General features: G+C 36.1%; 1 protein-coding gene across 1 annotated transcript; it reads left to right on the forward strand.

The window, feature by feature from the left end:
• The first annotated feature begins 12 nt into the window (after positions 1-12).
• ALG13 (ALG13 UDP-N-acetylglucosaminyltransferase subunit) lies at positions 13-19,663 on the forward strand. Its single transcript, XM_080795876.1, has 6 exons — positions 13-89; positions 1,298-1,463; positions 8,401-8,568; positions 13,334-13,374; positions 15,156-15,339; positions 18,748-19,663. Exons 1-6 carry the CDS (start codon positions 45-47, stop codon positions 19,011-19,013), a joined length of 870 nt encoding a protein of 289 aa, XP_080652002.1. The 5' UTR covers positions 13-44; the 3' UTR covers positions 19,014-19,663.
• Positions 19,664-22,273: the final 2,610 nt, after the last annotated feature.

Consider the following 22,273-nt stretch of genomic DNA (forward strand, 5'->3'; position numbering starts at 1 on the left):
TTCTGTATTCATTAAAGTCTCTTCAGGACAGAAGACCATGTTCTATGTCTCCTCAGGACACAGTTACCTCATACAACTACCCCCAGAAGGTAATCTTAATAGTGTTACCAAGCAATCAAATGGGGGAAGTGATTTTTTCTTTTTTTTCTCCTTGTCCTTCATCATATTTAAGTATTATTGTGCTTTGTGGTGCCTGGCACCAGTGATTAGTAAAATTCAACAAATTGATTATCTACTGTGTTCCAGACACTGTTCTATGTGCTGGTGTTTGATTACTGATAGTCCTTCTGTTCTGAACCTATTATGTAATGAGTGAATTAATATAAATTACTGGTCAAGTCTCTTTCATTTACTGAAACTGAAATGTAAAGAATAGGGGGCTAGTGTCAAAAAGGTTGCTGAAACCATGGAAGTGAATAAGATAATCCTGGGGAAAGGGAGAGATTGAGAAGGGCATCCAGAACAGAGCCTGTAGATCACCAAATTTTAGCAAAGGGTTAGAGAAGGAATAGTTAAGGAGAGAGGAAAAGTAGGAGAATGTATTACTGTGGGAACCCTAGGAAGAGCATGTTTCAAGGGGTAGTCAAGTGTCAGTTGCTACCAAGAGGTCAAGCACCATAAGGACTAGCAAGAGAGTATTGGGAATTGTTACCATGAAGACCACTGGTGATTGAATGCAGTTTCTGAGGACTGGAATGGGTAGCAGCCACACAGCAGTGGGTGGTAAGAAAATGGAGATTGCATTGAGAACAGCATGTTCAAGAAGTGTCTGTTACTATGTAGTGAACATCTCTCTGTGCCCAGTGCTGTATTGGGTGCTGTGGCCTCATCAGAAAAACAAATTGCAGTCCCGTGAAGTTTACACATAAAAAAGCAAAGTATCTTTTCTGTTGAAAACAAAAGTATGTGTTAGTATGGGGAAATGTATACACATATAAAAACAAACATACAAATCTCTGGATAATATGTAGGAAATCCAGAGGTTACCTGTTTGGGGAGAGGGGAGGGGAACTAGGCAGAGGGAAGATACGGGTTGGAAGGAAACATTTCATTGTATACAATTTTATACTTGATCTTTGAATCATATTAATGTATTACTTTTTCAGAAAAATACATTTAAAAATTAAGATCTTGAAGTTAATTGTCTTTGAAGGAAATAACCTTATAGGTTTTACATAAAGATTGATTTCTCAGTGTTTTAGTTATCTAAATACTATATCTTGAAACTTAGGTTCAGATAAGAAACAGTGTTTGAGAAATCACTAAACTTTTCTAAATTTTTCTTCTACACTTACAGGTGATGGTAAATTCTTCAGCAATTGCAGCTTCCTGTGCCAGTAATGTTCCAGCTTCAGTTTTATCTAACTGTGCAGCAGCTAATCAAGCTAGTAGTACCACTTCAGTTTCCTCACAGAATGTTATACAGCCTCTATTTGTATCTCCACCTATACAAGGCAGGCCAGGTAGGTTATTAGTGGTTGCTTAGTTTGGGAAAACTCCTCCTGTTCATGAACATGCACATGCAACAATTCTAGTGATTAGATAGGATTACTTTAATTTCTAGTATTAAATTTGTTTAACCTACTTAATAAAGTATTTGTTCTGTATTTGAGGAATCCATGAGATTTGAGAGCCAGGGTTTCTAACTTTTTTCTTGCAAATTTGGCTTCGAGATAATTTTGTAGCTATTGTTTTGCTACCCTACTGAAAATTTAGAGGACTTTACTAGTTAAACTGTGAGTTAAGTTTATTACACAGGAATTAAAGTAGAGGTGTTTCACGCTTCACAGAAGTAATTCCTGAAAAGTTTGCTATAAAATACATTGCCATATACATCATTTTCCCATGAATGTTGTAATAAAGAATATAGGCTCTAGAATTTAAGAAACTTAGGTTAGAATTTTGGTTTTATAACTCACTATCTCTGCAGTTTTGGACAAGTTACTGAGCCTTTCTCACTTATGAGCTTGGGGGTACTGGTAGTACCAATTTATGAAGTGGTCGTGAAATTCCAGTGAATTAACATAATTTAGAATTCTCAGAATTCTGGAAAGCTGGTGACAACAGCAGCATAGCTATTTAATCTGAGTCCTCAAATAAAAATGGAAATAGCAAATCCAAAACCTATGGACAACATTTACAATGAACTAGGTGACAAGGTATCCCCACAAACTCCAAAACTTAAGCAGGGAGGGACAAATCACCAGTCACAAGACCCTCATGCTATCAGGGTCTGTGTGGGAGCAAGAAGACGGAAGCATCGGGGATGTTGTCTGAAGGACCTGAGAGCAGAAGAACCCCAAAAGCTAATAATTCACTGGAAAGTGGGGCGGCCAGTTTGGAAGGAGCAGCTAAGACTGGGAAGGGATTTGACCTCTCCAGTACTAGGTGAGTGTTTTGGGTACATGGTAAAGGGACTTGAAGGGCTTGGAGCAATCTGGCCCCTAAGAACCCTCAAAAGTGACCTGCCAGGGCTCCCTGTTAGGATAGTACTCACTGGGGAGAAACTGCTGGGAGTGGAATCAGAATTGATTGGGATTGGGAAAAGGACATGTCCAGACCAAAGCAGAGGAGAACAGAACCATGGAATCCAAGAAAGCAGCCATGTTTTTGAACGCTACACAAACACAAAACTACCCTGTATCTACCTCATTCTAAAGTTCATGAAAAATAATTTCATGTAACAAAGGAAAAGCACTAAGATGAAACCCTGTACAAAGACGTTTTAAGAACAAAAAAAGAATAATATCCCTATAGACCATAAAAGCATGTCAGAAATATGCCAGTGAAACAAACTAATAACTATTTCAGAATGAGCTAAAGATATAAATAATATAAAACATTAAAGAATAATTGGAATTAAAAATCTTAAAAAGAATAATGAGTCAGAATTAGAAAAACTCAAATGAAGTGACAGAACTTAGAAAAGCATTAAAAATGGCAGAAAGTGATTTCAGGTACGAAGACTAAACTATAAAGAACGTGACCAAGTATATACAACAGATAATGCTTTAAAAGAAAGATGTAAGAAGGAGGGGGAATCTAAAATGAAGAAAAGGAAGATAAAGATTCAAAAGTGACTTGTTAAAGTTAGGCAAAGGAGATCAGACAGTGATAGAAGTCTCTGAAGAAGAAAACCAAAGTAAGGAAAAAGAACAAATATTGAAAAACTATAATTCAGAAAACTTTTCCTGGAATTAAAAAACTTTAAAACTATATACTGAAACAAGATTCTTAATACCTGAGAATATTGACCCAGAACAGCCAACACCAAGGTAATTCTAGTAAAATGATCAGACTTAAAAAGAAGGTCCTTTGATTATCTAGATAAAAGAACGTATGGAGTATAAAACAAATAAAATGATAATCATCAAACTTTGACAACAGTGCTTCATGCTAGAAGAAAATGGAATAACATTTAAAATACGGAATGTGTAAAACAAAGATTTTATATCCAACCAAAACTGATTTTCAAGCCTAAAAGGCAGTAAGAATTCAGAGAATATTACTTGCCTGAGCCCTTCCTGAAGAATCTACTAAAACTATGCTGTCAAGCAAGGTAATCACTAGCCACATGTGACAATTTTAAGTTTTAATTAATTACAGTTAAATAAAATCTTCAGTTGCTCACTTGCACCAGCCCCATGCCAGGTGCTTAAAGCCACATGTGGCCAGTGGCTAGTGTCTTGGACAGCACAGATACGGAATATTTCTACTATCACGGAAAGTTGTATTAGATGGACATCAGTGTACCAGAGAATGAGTTGACTTTTAGGTTACCAAAACAAAGGCATCAACATAAGACCTAATGGTAAGTTTTAAATGTATAATTACCTTAAGAGTTAAGACAATGAGGGTTAAGAGGTGGAGAATACACTGTATAATAGCAATAACCTTATGTTTGGACCATGTAGATATTGTATGGCTGTTCTTTGAAATAGAGTTGAGAGACCATGTGCCAAGCATTTTTTTTAATCCTTTCAGTAATTACATGAGATTCTTTTATCTAGATAATCAGATTGTTATTCTGAGACTGTGTAATGTCGCCTAAAACAAATGAGTATGGGATATTCTAATTTTATCTCCTTGTGCCCTTGCAAACCAGGAGTCTAACTATGGAAGAAAGGTAATATGGATATAATAAGGCTAAAGAAAAGCTTCTATGGTCTCAAATTTGAATTGGAAGTATCAATATAACTTCAGGTGTTTTATCTTTAAATATATGTGTATGTTTCCCGCTCTGTCCACTGAAAAGACTAGAAACAATGAATATTCTTAGCACTCATTTTGTGGTCTTGAAATACATTTCTCACTTAAAAACCAAGCAGCTTTGTGAGAAATGGCTGCTGATTCCACATCTGGGCAGGAAATGTTCAAGATGAGCCTATATCATTTTCTCATACGAGAGAGCAAAGAAGCTATTAGACTCCTGGGGCCATGTCAAAAGAACTCAGGAGCCATCTTGAAGAGGTTCCCATTGGCCAGAGATAGGGCAGTTTGAGTCTCAACAATGATAGTTACAGCAGACTGGAACATATCAAATATATTGGATTTAAAAGTTCTTAATGATATTTTAAAAATTGGTCACCTTAGGAGAAATAAGCCAGTTCATTTTCCTAACTGGAAAATAAAGTGAAAGAATAAAGCCTTTATCCTGCCTACCTTATATGAACTGTACCACTGGGTAACCAAATAGATGAAGGGAAGTTTCTCTATATTAGTATTCTATCTAATCAGTGAAGATAATTATTTTACAGTCCTTACTGAATAGGTATTAAATAGCAGTTAGCTGTGAAGATTGCAGAAACATTATCTATAGATGTGTTAAAGAAATCAGTCCTGAGTCTGATCCAGTCTCCTGGATCTAGCTGCCTATTTGCGGGAAATAACAGAAGAACATATTGGAACACCATGACTATATAATCAGGAAAATTAAAGACTGTGGGAAAATCAATAGGTCAAAAGGCCCAGATTTTTCAAAAGAAAAACTGAAAGGAAATGACAGGGATGGAGAAAAGACCAATAGTAAAAGAGATTCAAGACCTCAACTTTTAAAAGCTACCTAGGGATGCACATTTGGAGGACAAAACTCTTAAAACCACAAACAAGTGATTACTGTGAAAGTCAGGGTAATGGTTAAATTACGGTGGGAGGGAGGGTTGTGATTGGGATAGGAAAAAAAGATGTTTTCTGGAGTGACTGGCAGAGTTTTATTTCTTGGCCTGGATAGTGTCCACCTTAAAACAATTTATTGTGATTTGCTTTCTGTATCTGATTCACTTATAATTTAAAAATTAAGTGCTTAGCATAGTTCCTGGAATAAAAACATTCAATATATGTTCATTAATGAGCATAGAAATTTTTCACTGAAAATGATATTGTAGACCCTGGTTTTACTACTTTTTGCTAATTGCAAGGAAAAGTATTAGATGTCTGCTTTGGAGACTACTGAGCATAAGATGAAATGATGGGTGAATCAAGTACCTCATTTATGTAGTCATTGAAAGCTTACCATTTAAATGCCAGGTTGTGTTCTGTGTAGATACTTCTAAAAATGTATTTTACTTCTTGTTCTTTGAGTCGCTTATCAACCTCAGCTATAACTCTACTAGGTCATGGCTGCTATTTAATTGGTCTTTAACATTCCTTTCACTCCTCTAGATGAAACAGCTCATGTTTCCCATTGTGTTATTCATGTGTCTCTCTGGCAGCCCCAACCCATCCTCCATTATGAAGTCACTTACCTGCCAGGTGATTAGATGTGATGATTGCCTTTAATAATGAATCTCCTCATAGGCATTAAATACTGTTAACTGAGTTTTGGTAACTGTTCCCAAGGCTTTTGTCAGGGCCAGGACTAGTGAAAATTTAAGAGAGTGCCAAAAAACCACAGTAATAAAGGTAAATAAAACCTTAATGTACTTTATTTTTCTTAGAACATGTATATACATAGGAGCCAGGTCAGGGAGTAGGGGGACAGAGGGAGAAGGAGAAAGAAAATTTTGAGCTGGCTCCGTGCCCAACACAGAGACCGATGCGGGCTCGATCTCACAACTCTGAGATCACCTAAGGGATATCAAGAGTTGGATGATTGGGTTTCCTGGGTGGCTCTGTCCACTGTCTGCCTTTGGCTCAAGTCATGATCCTGAAGTCCTGGCACTGAGCCCCCCATAGTGGGCTCCCTGCTAAGCAGGGAGTCTGCATCTCCCTCTGCTCCTCCTCCTGCATGTGTGCGCAAGCTCTCTCTCTCTTTCTCAAATAAATAAGTAAAATCTTAAAAAGAGTTGGATGCCTAACCAGGTACCCCAATGTAATTTTTTAAAAACCAAGAGTAATCCCCCCCAAAAATCCATGGTGAACAAAGGATCAAAATTTTAAATAAAGACAGGGTCTGTGGGCCAGGCTTAGGGTGAATTGAGTGAGGAACTCTTTGGATCATGCAAGTGCAGGCTTGGATCCTGTCTTCATTTAGAATTTTGATATTTTACTAATAATGGATTTTTTAGAGGCATTATTTTGGTGGCCCCTTGAGTTTTGCACCTCATTGCACCTAAGTCCCCACCCAGCCCTTTGATCTGTAGAGAAGTCATGCCTTACTTCGTATATTCATATGCTCTTCTGAAACGTCTTGAAACAGACTATAGCTTCCTAAACAGGGGAAATAAGCATTTTGAATGCGCTACGTTTGTTTCCATTAATATTTTAGGGAAGTTTGTATTGTTTTGGAGCTATCCCTTAAATTCTAACTGTTAAACTATAAAGCCCTGTTAAGTTTACAAATGAGATGCTCATGTATGTCTAGAGCATTTGGAAATTATAAAAGCTTTTTCTTCAGGGATGTACTATAATACGCATTTTCAGGGAAGGTGAATTCAGATAAAATAATCTCCAAATTTTTTCTGCTCTGGATTCTCTCAGGCCAATGAGAACTTACTTAGCTATCCAGGTCTAGTAGTTGGTTTTTTCCTATTGATCATAATCACATTCTGCTATCTTTAGGTAATTCCTAATTTATTTTTTTAAATGGTGTGATTTGAATGCTAGTTTAAAAGGAATAAGTGGAGCTTTGTTGAAAAAACCATTACTTTATAGAAAACAAATTTATAAAGCCTTTTGAATATTTGGAGATAAATTCTAAAAATTAAATGCCTCTTCTAAATCTGTGAAAGTGGAGATTTCTACATACATGACAAAACTCCAAAACAGTTGAGCATGTTTTAAAATTTTACTGTTTAATTTAGATATGGTAAGAATCATTTTTTGGTGCTCATTTCTGAGATTGGACAAGGTGTAGAGTTGTTTATCCAAGTTTTAAATCACCCTAAGACATCCCCTATCACTGTTAGCCTATAACTGTATAAAGGCTATAGATAAGTATATTGTAAGTATTTATGTCGGTGAATAAAAACAAGGATTATTTCTAATACTTGTCCTTAAATTCCCCTTGCTAAATTATCAGAATAACAAATTCAGCTTGTGTATACTGTTCCTGTACAAACTTAAGTGTTCTACAACTCTGAACTTAAATCTTTATTGAACAATGAGACTAAGGTTTCTCTACTTCTCAGGGTTAAAATTATAGTGCAGGTAACACAATAAATTCAGTACTTAAATGTCTACGTTGGCTAAAATGATTGAATTGAATGGTGTATCATCAAATCTAACATTTATCTGGTATGTGTATAGGAGATACTTATTCTTACTATGTTGGAACTGTTTCATTTCCTTTATCTTCATGGAAGAAGAATGTATTCATATTTAAACATAATTATATTTGAATTTCTTACGTCAAAAATTGAAACTCTTGAATGAATATTGTTTTTACTATAGCCACAGGTATAGAAAGTCAAAGGGATAAGATATTTCATCTAGCCTGTGTTAGATTCTGTGTCCTTAGAATTGGAACTGTCATGGTTTAGAATGCCCAATATTCCAGTGATGCTATGAAGTAGAAACCTTCAAGGATTACTTAAATCTGTAATCTGTGTAACTTAGTCTCTCTTATTAGCTTCTACATCTTGTGATTTGACTAAGGATGGCAGATGGCTGAAAACATCCTTAACTTTGTGTTAAGCTAAGTAAAAATTTTACTTTAATGGTATTTCATTTATGTGCTTGTTAGCTGATGTTTTTTTAAAGTCTTGATGGTCAAAAGTGCAACTTCCAGTTTTTTTCCTTTTAATTTCAAGTAATTACTTTAACTCAAAATAACCTGTAATGAGCTCCCAGTTTCAACTGGCATGTCTAAGAATGTGGGCAATTCACCTTCCAAATTTTTAAGTCAAACCATAAGAATTAGAATTGTTTGACCATACTGGGGACACAAAAGTAGAAGATGAACTACTCCTTATAAGGTGTTACAGTTGTGCATTGCTACTTTGTTTTGTTTTTTTTTTGTAGTGATTGCTTCACCATCCTATCCATACCTTTCTGCTCCTATTCCTGCTGCTGCTGGTTCTTTACCACCTCCACCTCCACCTCCTCCTCTTGAGGTGGGAGAGGCTTCAAACTTACCACCACCACCTCCACCTTATTCCTGTGATCCAAGTGGCAGTGATCTGCCTCAAGGTAAGGAGATTCTGAGACTTGTGTGAGGGTTATTTAGTCTGAAATTTTTTTTTAGAGCATCTCTCTCTCTGGTTGTCTACTGGGGGTAGGGTCCAAATGGAAATTGACCTGAGAGCATAATGCCAAGAAAATGACTAAAAAAAGAAAGAACTGAAAGCTGATAAAAACTTCTCCATAATCAAGAAGTGGATGGTTTTTTGGATAGCTACAGGTCTGTCTGGAACATTTTCTCTTTGTTCTCTCAACTACTTTTTTTTTTTTTTCCGAAAAGCAGGAATTGATACCAAAATTTCTCCATTTCTTAAATTCCTACCATAAGTGTATGAAATTGTTATAGCCTTTGATATTTAGGATTCCAAGTGAATTTTGAAGTTGGAGAAGTTTTTTTTTTTTTTGAGGAATTGGGGGTCTGATTTGCTTCAGATTTTAGTCATGTGGTCTTGTTTAATTAAACTAAGAAGTAGCTGTCCATTGAAAGTTCTTTGTTACTCAGTTTGGCAGTGTCTCTCAAGAGAATTGTAGTTGAAAGTTGTTTGTAGCTTGTTTATACTTCTTTGCTGTAAAATTCTCTAGATTTTTCTAGCTGCTTCTCTATTTTTATTTTTTAACTCCTGCGTAGTAACCAAAATCTTCAATTCCATGCTGTTCTTTTTCTCTACCTTACAACTTCATTATCATCTTTATATACATGATTCATAAATCTATCTGGTCCTGGGGACGCCTGGGTGGCTCAGTTGGTTAAGCGGCTGCCTTCGGCTCAGGTCATGATCCCAGGGTCCTGGGATCGAGTCCCACATCGGGCTCCTTGCTCAGCAGGGAGCCTGCTTCTCCCTCTGCCTCTGTCTGCCTGTGCTCACTCTCTCTAACAAATAAATAAATAAAATCTTAAAAAAAAAAAAAAAAAAAAAAATCTATCTGGTCCTGGCCTCTGAAATTTGTTACTTACCCCTAGCTACTTTGTAGACATTTTCACTTGGCTTTTTTTCTTTCATTTCAAACTCTATCTTTAATGAAATTCCTCATCTTTTATCTCCCTTTCTTCTTTCCAGGCCGGGCAAAACACTGACTCCTTGGCTTTCTATTTTGTTAGTAGTGCTTCATTTCTGCCTGATTTACCCAGTATCTAGACCTTAATCCCTTCACTCCTCTTCTCTCACTAACTATCCCCACCCAAGATCTACTCTGTGACCACATAATGGTGATTTTGCATTTTCCAACATTTCATTTTGAAAAAACCAGGGGCACCTGGGTGGTTCAGTCAGTTAAACGTCTGCTTCTGGCTCAGGTCATGATCCTGGGGTCCTGAGATGGAGCCCCATGTCAGGCTCCCAGCTAAGTGGGAAGCCTGCTTCTCCCTCTCTTCCGTGCTCGTCGTGCTCTCTCACTACCTGTCTCTCTGTCTCTCTGTCTCTCTCAAATAAATAAATAAATAAAATCTTTAAAAAAAAGGAAAGAAAATGTTCAAATATACTATACATGAAACTTGAATTTCAATATGAATATTCATGCATTCACCACCTAGATTCTATCCATTAACTATACTTGCTTTATCACAGATCTGCCTGTCTTTCCTTCCATCCATCTCCTTGTCCTTCAAGTCATCTATTTCAATTTTGGTGCATTCCAAAGTAAATTGCAGACATCAACATTCTTCACCATAAAAACTTCAGCATATATCATATGACCTCTCTGATATTGAGAGGCAGGGCGGGGGGTCATGGGGGGTAAGGAGGAAAAAAATGAAACGAGATGGGGTTGGGAGGGAGACAAACCATAAGAAACTCTCAATCTCATGAAACAAACAGGGTTGCTGGGGGGTGAGGGGTAGGGATAGGGTGACTGGGTTATGGACTTTGGGGAGGGTATGTGCTATTCACTGGTGAGTGCTGTGAAATGTGTAAGCCTGATGATGCACAGACCTGTACCCCTGGGACAAATAATACATTATATGTTAATAGAAAAAAAACCCTTCAGCATACATATCATTAACTAGAGTTTGAAGTTATAATGTACAAATCTTAAATGTATACTTGGTGCGTTTTGAGAAATGAGTAGATGCACCTTTGTGTAACCCAGATCCCCATCAAAATATAAAATAATACCATTATCTCACTGTTATCTCACTGTTACCTCATGCCCCTTCCCAGTCTTTTTCCACTCCCGCCTCTACTTACCCTCCCTCAAGAGGTACTCACTGTTTGATTTTTTTTTTGTCAGTTTCACTTGTTTTGAAATTTCATATAAATAATACAGTATATACTTGTTATGGTAGGCTTCTTAAACTCAGCCTAATATTTTTGGTATTCTTCCATATCATTGCGTGTATCAGTAGTCCATTAGCTGTTATTGCTCAGTATTTCATTGTATAAAAATTCCCATTAGGGGCACAGTCCATTAGGCGTCTGCCTTTGGCTCAGGTCATGATCCCAGGGTCCTGCTCTATGTTGGGCTCCTTGCTCAGTGGGGAGCCTGCCTCTGTCTCTCCCCCAGCTCATGCTCTCTCTCTCTTGCCCTCTCAAATTAAAAAAAAAAAGATTTTATTTTTATTTATTTATTTGATAGACACAGCGAGAAAGGGAACACAAGTTGGGGGAGTGGGAGAGGGAGAAGCAGTCTTCCTGATGAGCAGGGAACCTGAGGCAGGGCTCGATTCCAGGATCCTGGGGTCATGACCTGAGCCGAAGGCAGACACTTACTGACTCAGCCACCCGTGTACTCCCCAAATAAAAAAAAAAATCTTTAAAAATTCTGTTCAGTCTTTTGTTGGTAGATATCTGGGATATTTACATTTTGGGGCTTTTGTGAATAAGGCTGTGAATATTCTTATAAAAAGTCTTTATGAACCTATGTTTTCATTACCTTTGGGCAGTACTTAGGAGTGGAATTTATGGGTCATAGAAAGGTGTGTGTTTAGTTGTACAAGGAACTGTGTGCTGGTCATTTTTCCAAAGTTGTATCTTTTTCTACTTTTTTAAAAAGATTTTATTTATTTGAGAAAGAGAGAGCACAAGCACGGGGAGGACAGAGGGAGAAGTAGACTCCCTGATGAGCAGGGAGCCCAGTGCAGGGCTTGATCCAAGGACCCTGAAATCATGACCTGAGCCGAAGGTAGATGTTTAACCAACTGAGCCACCCAGGCGCCCCTTATCTCTTTCTAGTTTTGCAAGAATTCTGCACCTGATTATTTTACTTCTAAACATTTTCTGACATGTGATCTACTCAAATTCTTCCCCCTCCAGTCTCCCATCTTTCTGTTAAAATCTGGTTATTTTCATGATATCCTCCATTATATTTCAAAGTGATGTTTTTGAGTTTTTATAGTCCCTTTCTGTGCTCCTTTTTAAAAAACAGCTTGAGATCTAATTCACATACTTATAAAAGCCACCCATTTGAAGTGTACAATTCAGTGGTTTTTAGTATATTCACAAATATGTGCAATCATCACCACTATTTCTAGAACATTTTCATCACCCCAGAAAGAAACCCTGTACCCATTAGCAGTCATTTCTCATTCCCCTGGGCTGCCACTCTTCACTTTGTGTGTCTAAAGATTTGGCTATTCTGGACATTCGACATATATGAATCATGCAATATGTGGTCTTTTGTGACTGGCTTCTTTCACTTAGCATGATATTTTCAAGGTTCATCCATGTTATAGCATGTATCCGTACTTCTTTCTTATAGCTGAATAATATTCCATTGTGTGGGTATGCCACATTTTATTATCTATTAGTTGATGCACATTTGGGTTGTTTTCTCCTTTTTGCTGCTATGAACAATACTGCTATGGCCATTTGTATACAAATTCTGTGTGAACATACATACACACACCAAGGAATGGAATACTGTGCCATTTGTGAATTTGCTTCCTGCTATTATCTTTTGATATTCTTTAGTTTAACCTTTGTACTCCTATACTCCTATTTACTGTGGAGTCTTTATACTCCCACATAATGGTTCAAAATATAAAAGCTGATTGTTTTAAAATGGTAGTAAATATATTTTTACATATCAGAGGTCTCCAATTTAAGAAAGAGGGGTTTACTTGAAGTTTGTTAGTGGGACTCAAGTTACTTAGAAGAATGTATAGATCCCAGGCCAATCAATAAAAATACATTTAGAGATACAATTAGAATGCTACGATTATTCCCTCTTCTCCCATACATCTAGTTTTTATTGTGAAATATGTTAAGTTCTATGGAGAAGTTTTTATCACCTTAGGATATAAACTATTTTGAGTTACCTTTCTTATTGCCTCCTCTTTTTGGAGTTCTAGTGGTGTGGTATGTTAGTCATGTTAAGTAAAAACGAGGTGAATTGTTTCATACAGTGCTAGTTATATTATTAGGCAACATTAATCATGGCATTAGTAGAGCATGAGTTTGTAGTGTGTAGTAGCTCCATTAACGGAAGACCATTATGATTGGTTATGTACTAAATTGCTTGTCTCAAGAATAAAGTCTTGATTTTACTCTTGAGATAAGCAAGAAAATGGCTTTACTGGATTCTTTCTAAATATTAGCAGAGTAGTATTTCTGCCTAATATTAAGACTAGAAATAAAATATGTATTTGGTAATTAAACCTTGGATCAGAAAATGATCTTACCTGTAGTGGCAGGTAAGTGGTCATTTACTATAAGGTAGAATTGAGGGTGATGTTGCTGCAGGAAGACTACATTTATAACTAATACTCAAAAAGGCTCTTAAGTGGTAGTTCTAATTGCTTATGTCTTCTAGTTTTTAAAATTAAGATTTTTAATTTTAGATACAAAAGTTTTGCAGTACTATTTCAATCTGGGATTGCAGGTAAGTCATGATAAAATTGCTTTGACAAACTCTAGATTAAAAATGTAAGCTGGTTTGATAATCAGACTCTCGAACTTTAAAAGCCATGAACACTGTGAGGACCCTAAGTTGTCTTTATGAGATAATTCTGAAGATGATATAAATTAGTTTTGTACTTGACCCTCCCAGTGCTTCAGTTCCTCTTATAAAATAGTTGTTAAATTATGGCAAGTGGGGGCTCTAAGCAACACAACTTAAGCATTTATTGACCTCCATATTTAGCATCATGTATATGCCAACCCTTCACTGTATTTTTCTGTTTCAGTAATAAATGGATCATTTGTCTTGCCTGAAACATTTTTATGGTTGTTTCTACATGTTATATGAAAAGTAATTGGACTGATTCAAAGATATTTAAAGGGCTGTATTATTTTTAAAGCAGTTATGTGTTCATAGATATTTACCAAACATTGATTTTCACCACTCCCCTGAATTGTAGAAGGGTGGGGTACTGACAAATATCTTAATACCCTGAAAAGTGTCTCTGATTTCAGGTAAGAGCTTTTATTTTATTCTTTCAGATGTCATTTCCCCCCTGAAATACACCTGACTTCTGATATAACAAGATGGCATATTTCCTAAAATGCAATGATGGATTTTAAGATTTGGCAGATGATAGTAAACTAGACAGACTCCTGGATAATGCTTAGATTAGTTCGTGTTCCCAGACACTGATTTCACTAAAATGTTGTGCATTTCATTTCCAGAAAACTCTCTTCTCCAACTGGCACACATTTATAAATTAAGAATAGTGAATGGGTTTTTTATTCTTTGAGACTATTTCCCAAATGCAGTTTCAAGAATTGAAAATATAAACTACTTGCACCTTCAGTTATGTTAGTTTATTACAGTTACATGTGGAAACATTGTAAGTCATATTAGATGTCTGAGGCATTTTAAAACATTCTCCTGCATTTTACATCATGGGAATAGAAGGAAATTCAGAATAGTTATTAAAATGCATTTTATATTAAAAGTAATAGCATTCATTATAGTACCTGTGAACTAAAGTATAAAGAAAACCGAAATCATATGTACAACCACTATACACTGTGATACATTTCCTTATAGCTTATTTATCTCTTTTATAAAATATTGACTAGGCTCTTTAATTTTGTAAACTTTTTTAAGTTAACAATATGAGCATTTTTCCTTAAATATTTAACAACATAATTTCTTTAATTGCCTGTATTGTATCCCATCACGGGTATGTCATAATTCATCCAGTTCCCTATTGTTGAATATTTGGGTGGTTCACTCTTATTTTTTTAGTTAACATACAATGTTACATTAGTTTCAGGTGTAAAGTGTAGTGATTTAATAAGTCTATACATTATGCTGTGTTCATCACATATGTAGGCATCTGTCACCATACAACGCTATTACAATACCATGGGTTATATATGCCTTATGCTGTACCTTTCATCCCTGTAACATATTCCCCTCTATTTTGTTTTTAAAAATAATGCTAAGAAAGACATCTTTGTATACAGATCATTGTGTATATCTGTATTTCCTTAGGTTGCCTTTTTAAAAGAATTCATGTATTCAAATAGGAGATACAGATGCTGCAAAAGGTCTTAAAGTTGTAGTAGAGAATAGATTTTCCAAATGTTCTTTTAGGTCAAAAACGCTACTCTACCTGAAAATGATAGCCCAACTTTTTTTTTTTTTTTAAGTGAGGAACTCTGTACTACTTTAAGTAAAGAGATAGTAAAGTGTTTCTTTCTTTCTCACCCAAGTGCTATCACCACAACTACTGGCACTCCATGGTCTATGTGCCACAGATGCAGCAGCAGCAGCATCTTCATGTAGAGAATTATCCAGTCTATTCTGAGCCATCTCCTCTGGTAGAGCAGACAGTTCCTCAGTTGTATGGTGAGGTGGGGAGACAAGAAGGCACACAGGTGGAAGCATCAACAAATGGTGAGTATGTAATGAGAGTGCCTGCAAGAAGGACAACTGGACTTTATTATGTGTAATTTAATAATAACCTTCAGATATCTCATTTGGTCCATATTCTAGACCCATGTTTTCTTGTTTGTTTTAGAGAGTGAGTGTGAGCAGGGATGGAGGGACAGAGGGAGGTAGAGAATCCTAAACAGGCTCTGAGCTTAGTGCGGACCCTGATGTGGGGCTCAGTCTCACGACCCTGAGATGATGATGTGAGCCGAAATCAAGAGTTGGACACTTAACTGACTGAGCCACTCAGGCGCCTCTAGGCTCATGTTTTTTTAAAGCATGGTATGTGGACCCTTGGAGTTCTTGAGACCTTTTCAAGGGATCCATGAAGCCAAAAGTATTCATCATGTATTACACATATCTTAGAGATTTTATTTGTCTCTTCACTGTTATATTTTGCATTGAGGACTCAAAAATCAGTAGTAGGTAAAACTGCTGCCACCCAAGCACAAATAAAGGGAGGGTCACTAAACAGTGCCTTCACTACCATATATAGTCATGATATGAAGATGTCCGTAACTTTTGGTTTTAATCAAAAACATTCTTATTTTTACTAAATATTTATCTTTGAATAATTCTATGTAATATTCTGTGTGACAAAATGGGGACTATTCCTAAAGTATCATACATACTGAAATAAGATTAATTTAAAAGAATTTGTGAGGTTGACTAATGAGCTGAACTAATTTTTTTCATGCAAGACTATTTTTACTTGAATGATAGACAAACTATGGTTATTTAGACTTGTGAATCTGGCAGGCATTTTCTCAAATAACATGAGCCTGTCACTTCAAGAAAAAAACAACCGATAGTATTTGTTGTCAAACATAAAAATTCCTTGGGGAGCCTGGGTGGCTCTGTCAGTTGAGCATTTGGCTCTTGATTTCAGCTTAGGTCAGGATCTTGGGCTCCATGCTCAGCAGGGAGTCTGCTTTTTTCCCCTCTCCCTCCACCCCTCCATCCATGCATGCTTGTCCATAGTCTCTCTCTTTCTCTCTATCTCTCTCAAATAAGTAAATCTTGGAAAAAAAGATAAAAATCTCAGTTTTCAAATAAAAATTGGAATTTTGGAAAACATATCTGCTGCTATGAACTTGACAGTTTCTCAGTACTTTTCTAATAAGATAGATGGTGCTATTGGGGCGCTTGGCTAGCTCAGTCAGTAAAGCATGCAACTCTTAATCTCAGGCTTGTGAGTTTAAGCCCCATGCTGGGTGGAGAGATCACTTTAAAAAAAAAGAAGGGGCTTTTAATGAATGTGGTTTTTCACATTGTATAATAAAATGTGTTAACATTTGGGAGATCTGTGTAACTCAGTAAAATAATACTTTTCCAATTACCAATGCATGGTGTTACCTATGTATAATTTTGTAAAAGATATATTCAAAGCATAAGGTAAACTGTGGATTTCAATGTTGAGAGAATATGAAAAAGTCCACATTACTACTTACCTTTGGCAACTACCACTTACCTAGTTTTGGTGTAGCATCAAAGAATATCTAATTATCTGAAAAGGCTGGTTATTAAAAGATTTCTGTCTTCCAGCTGCTGCATAGCTGTATGAGGCCATGTTTTCATCATATCCTTCAAAACAACATATCACAATTGGTTAAGTACAGAAGCAGATGTGAGAATCCAGTTGTCTTTTATTAAGCCGTACATTCAAGATTTGCACAAATATAAAACAATGACACTTATCTCACAATATTTTTGTTTTGGAATATAAACTTATATTTATAGGAATTAATAAATTTAACTTTCTCAGTTTAATTCCTAATTATACAGTAAATATTGTAAATACAGTAAATATTGAAATACAGTAAATATTGTACAGTAAATATTGAAATAATACAGTAAATATTGAAATAACTCACATAAACAAAAGCTGTTTGAGATCCTTAATTTTTAAGAGTGTAAAGGGATCCTGAGACCAAAAAGTTTGAGACCACTGTGCCAGACCATAAAGGTGGTTGCTGTATGAGTTAACAATATAGTATAGATGGAGAGGCATTTTTAAAGGGTTTAGAATGAGATCTTGACTGCCCTTCTTAGAAGGAATCGGCAGGAGGTAGAAAAAAAATTATGTAGACTAATCAAACCATATCTGGCTCACATTCCAGTACTGCTGCTTAATGCTTATGATCTCAGCTAGTTACTTAACCTCCCTGAGCCTGATTTTCTGTAAAATGGGAAATATCTGACTTGCCAGGGTTGCTGTAAGAACTAAATGAGATAAATTATATGTATATAGAAGTATGCTGTGCCTGGTGCATGTGAAAAATGTGAATTTCCTTCTGTTTCTCCCTTCCTTTAAAGCATATTAATGGTTTGGAAATATTAGTACTACAGATCTTAGCCCTCCTGTTCACCTAGTGTTCATGTGATATGGCCCATTGTAATAAAAATTAAAGTGTCAACCTTCATTGCATTTTTGTACCATGTGCCTTTTATAGAACTATTTTTAATTGTAAACCATGAGACAGTGGCAGTCTTCATTCCAGAGTGTGCTCACCTACATTATCCCAGTTAATGAAGGACTCCTTTTTAATATTTACATAGTCACTATAGCAAGGACAGACCTACATCTGTTTCCACTAAAACTGACTCATGGTAGCAGAAGTGGTGTAAAATTAAAGCGTTGTCAGGATCTTAATGACGTTCAGCATTAAATGTTTGGTCTTTAGGATGCTCTTCAGAACCTTCAAGTTTAGACCAGATTGTATACACACCAGAGTTTTTAATTGCTAAAGTAATACATAATGGTTATTTGGATAATATGTGTCACAGTGGGGAAACTATTGGATGACTTAATTGGGAATTACCCTTATGAGAACTTAAGTGACTAGAAGGACTCTAGAGAATGTTTTTGTATGTATTTAGTCTGTAGGTACCTAAATCATCCCAGAAAGATAGCTATGTCTAGGTAGACTACATTTGACCCATTATACACACATATATTTAAATTTTTATAATTAGAAAATTTTCATATAAACTTCTAGCAGCCTCCTTTAGTCACTAATGTTCATATCAAAGGTGCTCTGGGATGCCTGGATGGCTCAGCTGTCTAAGCTTCCAGCTCTTGATTTCTGCTTAGGTCATGATCTCAGGGTCAAAGAGTTTGAGCCGTGCGTTGGGCTCCGTGCTAGGCATGGAGCCTGCTTGAGGTTCTTCCCCTCTGTCTCTGCTCCTTCCCCACCTCTTTCCCTCTCGAATGAATGAATGAAAGAATGAATTCATTCTTGCCACATTTGCTGCGGATCTTTCCTATAGTTAGTGCTAAGTTTCACTTTTACCTGAACATCCATTTATGTTGATGTTTTAGTAAATCTTTGTATATAAAGTGTGTACTATATTGTGCATTCTTTGTTTCAGGTACTTTTCCAAATGCTGACCCTGCATCTGTCCCTCATGGAGCAGTCTATTATCCAATGATGTCAGATCCCTATGGGCCACCACCTTTGCCTGGTTTTGATTCCTGTTTTCCTGTTGTGCCAGATTATCCCTATGTTGCCCCCTGGCATCCAGTTGGTGCAGCATATGGTGGTTCTTCTCAAATTCATGGTGCTATGAATCCTGGGCCAGTTGGCTATATTGCTTCACCTCCCTCAGCTTCTCATTACATACCTCAGAATATGTAAGATTGAGCAGTATGAAGTACTCTTGCACTGCCATTTTTTGCTGTTTTGGTTTTTAAAAAGTGTTTTATGTTAGTGTTTAAGTGATTTAGGTGGTTAAGGTGATTACTGTTGTATCTTATCTGTCTTTAAGATTATTTTATCTTTGGATTTAAAATACTACTTTAAATAAAGGAATATTACTTTGGGTTGTGGATAAAGAAATTGAGATGGATGTACAGGCTAGCCCCATATTGAACATATTTCAGCAGCTCTTTTCCTGTCAGCCAGCTTGTCAACTTTGTATTAGCTGATGGTTCCAGTTGATAAAAGGAATAAATCCTACAAACTATATCCTTGGTTCAGATGTCACACATCATACTAAACCATGCAAAATTGGAATAACTTGACTTTTTTCTAGAAAATAAAAAAATGAATATTTGCTTCTGGATAACTAAATATTAAATGAGAGAGTTTTTCGGGTTTCTTAAGAACTGTCTGAACTGAGTTATGTTCTGTGATATTAATCAGTTTTGAAGGCACATGGTGCTCTGCTTTAGATTTATTCCATATGCTCTTTGATATTGGATTTATGTAACTGTTTTACTGCACAGTATTGAATTGGTGTCCTTTGCACAGTTAGCAGTAAATAAAAATTAGCATTTAAAATTGCTAAAATGAGTGGGGCTTTCTTTTCTTTTTCGTGGCAACAAAGAGTACCAGATACTTGGTTGTTCTAATGTTTTTTCCCTGCTATTTTGGTGGCCAAAAAAATGTGATTTTATGACATGAACTGGTGGGTCCCCATTGAAACGTTATTCAGTCTCAAGATGTTATGATGCATAGTACCAGCTCTAGTTCTTTTCCCTTGAATATGTCCCTTTTTAGCTTGTGGGGGTTCTTTTGATCTTAACTCCCTTAGGGAACTTTAATCTAGACTTACTTTCTCATTGTCCTATACTTTCAATAGTTATATCTTTTAGTTTTTATTTTTAGACTTACCTTATATCTCTGTAGGCCTGCCTTGCCTTTTCTCTGACTTTCTGTGAGACCTATTTCATCTTTTCCCTTTTATCTACCCAAAGACCACAAGATCCTTTGTATTCATCAGTTCTTCTGTAAGGGGTTATTCATAATGAATGCTTTGCTGGATCTCACCTGACAAACAGCTATTGAAAAAGTATTCCTCGGTTGCCACAAAACTTATTTATATTGCTGTCTTTAAAGGTTATTTATGCTTGTGAATTAGTCCATTTTTTCCCACCTTCAGCTATACCCTAGGCAAAAAGAACCATTGAGAACCTCCAGGCTCCAGGTGCCTTAGCAGCCTAAAGTACTGGAGGAGAATCCATTTTAAAGAAGATATCCTATCTTCAATGTACTATTCTCAAGATAATTGATACTAATGAATTCTAAATCCATGTACTAGTTAAGACTCCTCTTTCTTAATAGATAGGGTACTGGTTGTGTTTTGTTTTTACATCCTTCATCTTGAGAAGTCCTTACTATACAAATTGACATCAGGCTTTAGGAAAGAAAGATAGGACAACAGTGTGCTGATCTTTGTAACAACCTGACTCTCTGTATTACTGTTTTAGCTTCTTCTCTCCTGACCTCCTCAGTGTGTGCAGCCTACAAATTGATGTTTTAAGTAAAGGTTTATTTTGGTCAAGCTTAAAACATGGAGCAACCCGTCTCCAGAATTTTTCAAATACGCTCACATTTCTGGAATATATATAACTCACAGCAAGTGATTTTCCTGTATCTTCAACTCTCAAAGATTTACTAATTAGCTTGTAAGACTATAACCTTCTAAAACAATCCTATCTTGAGAATGTGGTTCTGGAAATTGTGTGGTTTTGAGACAAGCATGTTTGCCTTAGGCTTCCAGTTGATTTGTTTTTATTTTAAACTTGTGGATTGCTGCTTTCCTTTGATTTCCATTACTAATTTAAGTGATTTAATGATATACTTCTTATTAACTAGAAAACCAGAGATCAGTAGTGTATACTAGATCAACCTAATTGTTAACTGTCACCAGTGTAGAAATCAGTATTATGGTCTGCTAAAATCGTACAAGTATAGTCTGCTTGTTGATGTATTATAATCAGTCTTCTCAAAGAAATAATCAAGCATGTACCCTGACCCTCCTGTTGTTTTGGAGTTTGAGAGGGTGAGGGTAACCTGTACTGCTGTTCTTGAAAGTAGCTTCTAGGTCAAAAGGAAGTGGTTTTTCTGGTAATTACAAAGTCCTGAGACTTAATGTGTTTAATCAACCTATAGTATAAACATGGTAGACCTTTTTTTCCCCAAAATATTACCTCTTTAGGGCCCTTAATGTTACAAAAAAACTTCCTGTCTTTCCTCTACTGCAAAGGCACTATGGTTCCTTCTTGACCCTTTACTTCCACTCCCTTCCTGAGATAGATCTGATTACACCAAAGCAAAGGTAGAAAGATAGATCATTTCCATAGTGAGGAAAATAATTAGAATTCTTTTTTATATTGTGTACATTTATTTTCAAAATTAATTGCAGTTTTCTGCCTTGGTTTAAGAACAAATGAAAATATTAAATCTGCTTTACTATTGAAATTCAAGACTTATAAATTTTTCAAACATCTTTAATTTCCTTTGGAACCTATAATCAAGGCATAACCTTTTAATTCGCTTTCAAAACAAAAGTAGGAACAAATCATTTCTTAGGTGAAACTTTCAGAACTTAATTTAGACATAAATCTCTATGAATAATGAAATATATTTCCCATTGAGGGAGGGCTGTACATCAACTTAATACAGACTTTTTCTAAATCTGGGACAAATGTTCACTTTGCATGAAACCTTTGAAACCATTTTTATTTCCATTTGTCATAAAAACTAAATTTAGGAGAATTACTACAACAAAAGACAACCTCTTGTTTCCCCCATCTCACCTAGAATGTTAAGTTTCAATTGGAGCAGCTTGATTAGAACACTTGTCTTCTGTTTCAGTTATCAAAGGCAGTTGCAGGGCTGTGTGTGGGGTCCCTGTTCATGAGGTGATAACAGGTTCAGGAAAGGATGGGCCTGAGTTTAGGTAACTACAGTGGTACTAAAACCACTTCAGAGTGATAAATCTGGGTATCACCTCAAAATCTGGGAGGCAGGGTTTATAGACAAAAGATGAGCTGTGTGTTAATTGTTGAATACTTGTTGAAGCTTGGGTTCATTATGCTATTCCCTCTACTTCAGTGTTTGAAGATTTTCCTAATAGTTTAAAAAAAACTGCCTTGGCAACTGGCAATACG

The sequence above is a fragment of the Martes martes genome (genome assembly GCF_963455335.1).
Source record: "Martes martes genome assembly, chromosome: X".
Lineage (NCBI taxonomy): Eukaryota > Metazoa > Chordata > Mammalia > Carnivora > Mustelidae > Martes > Martes martes.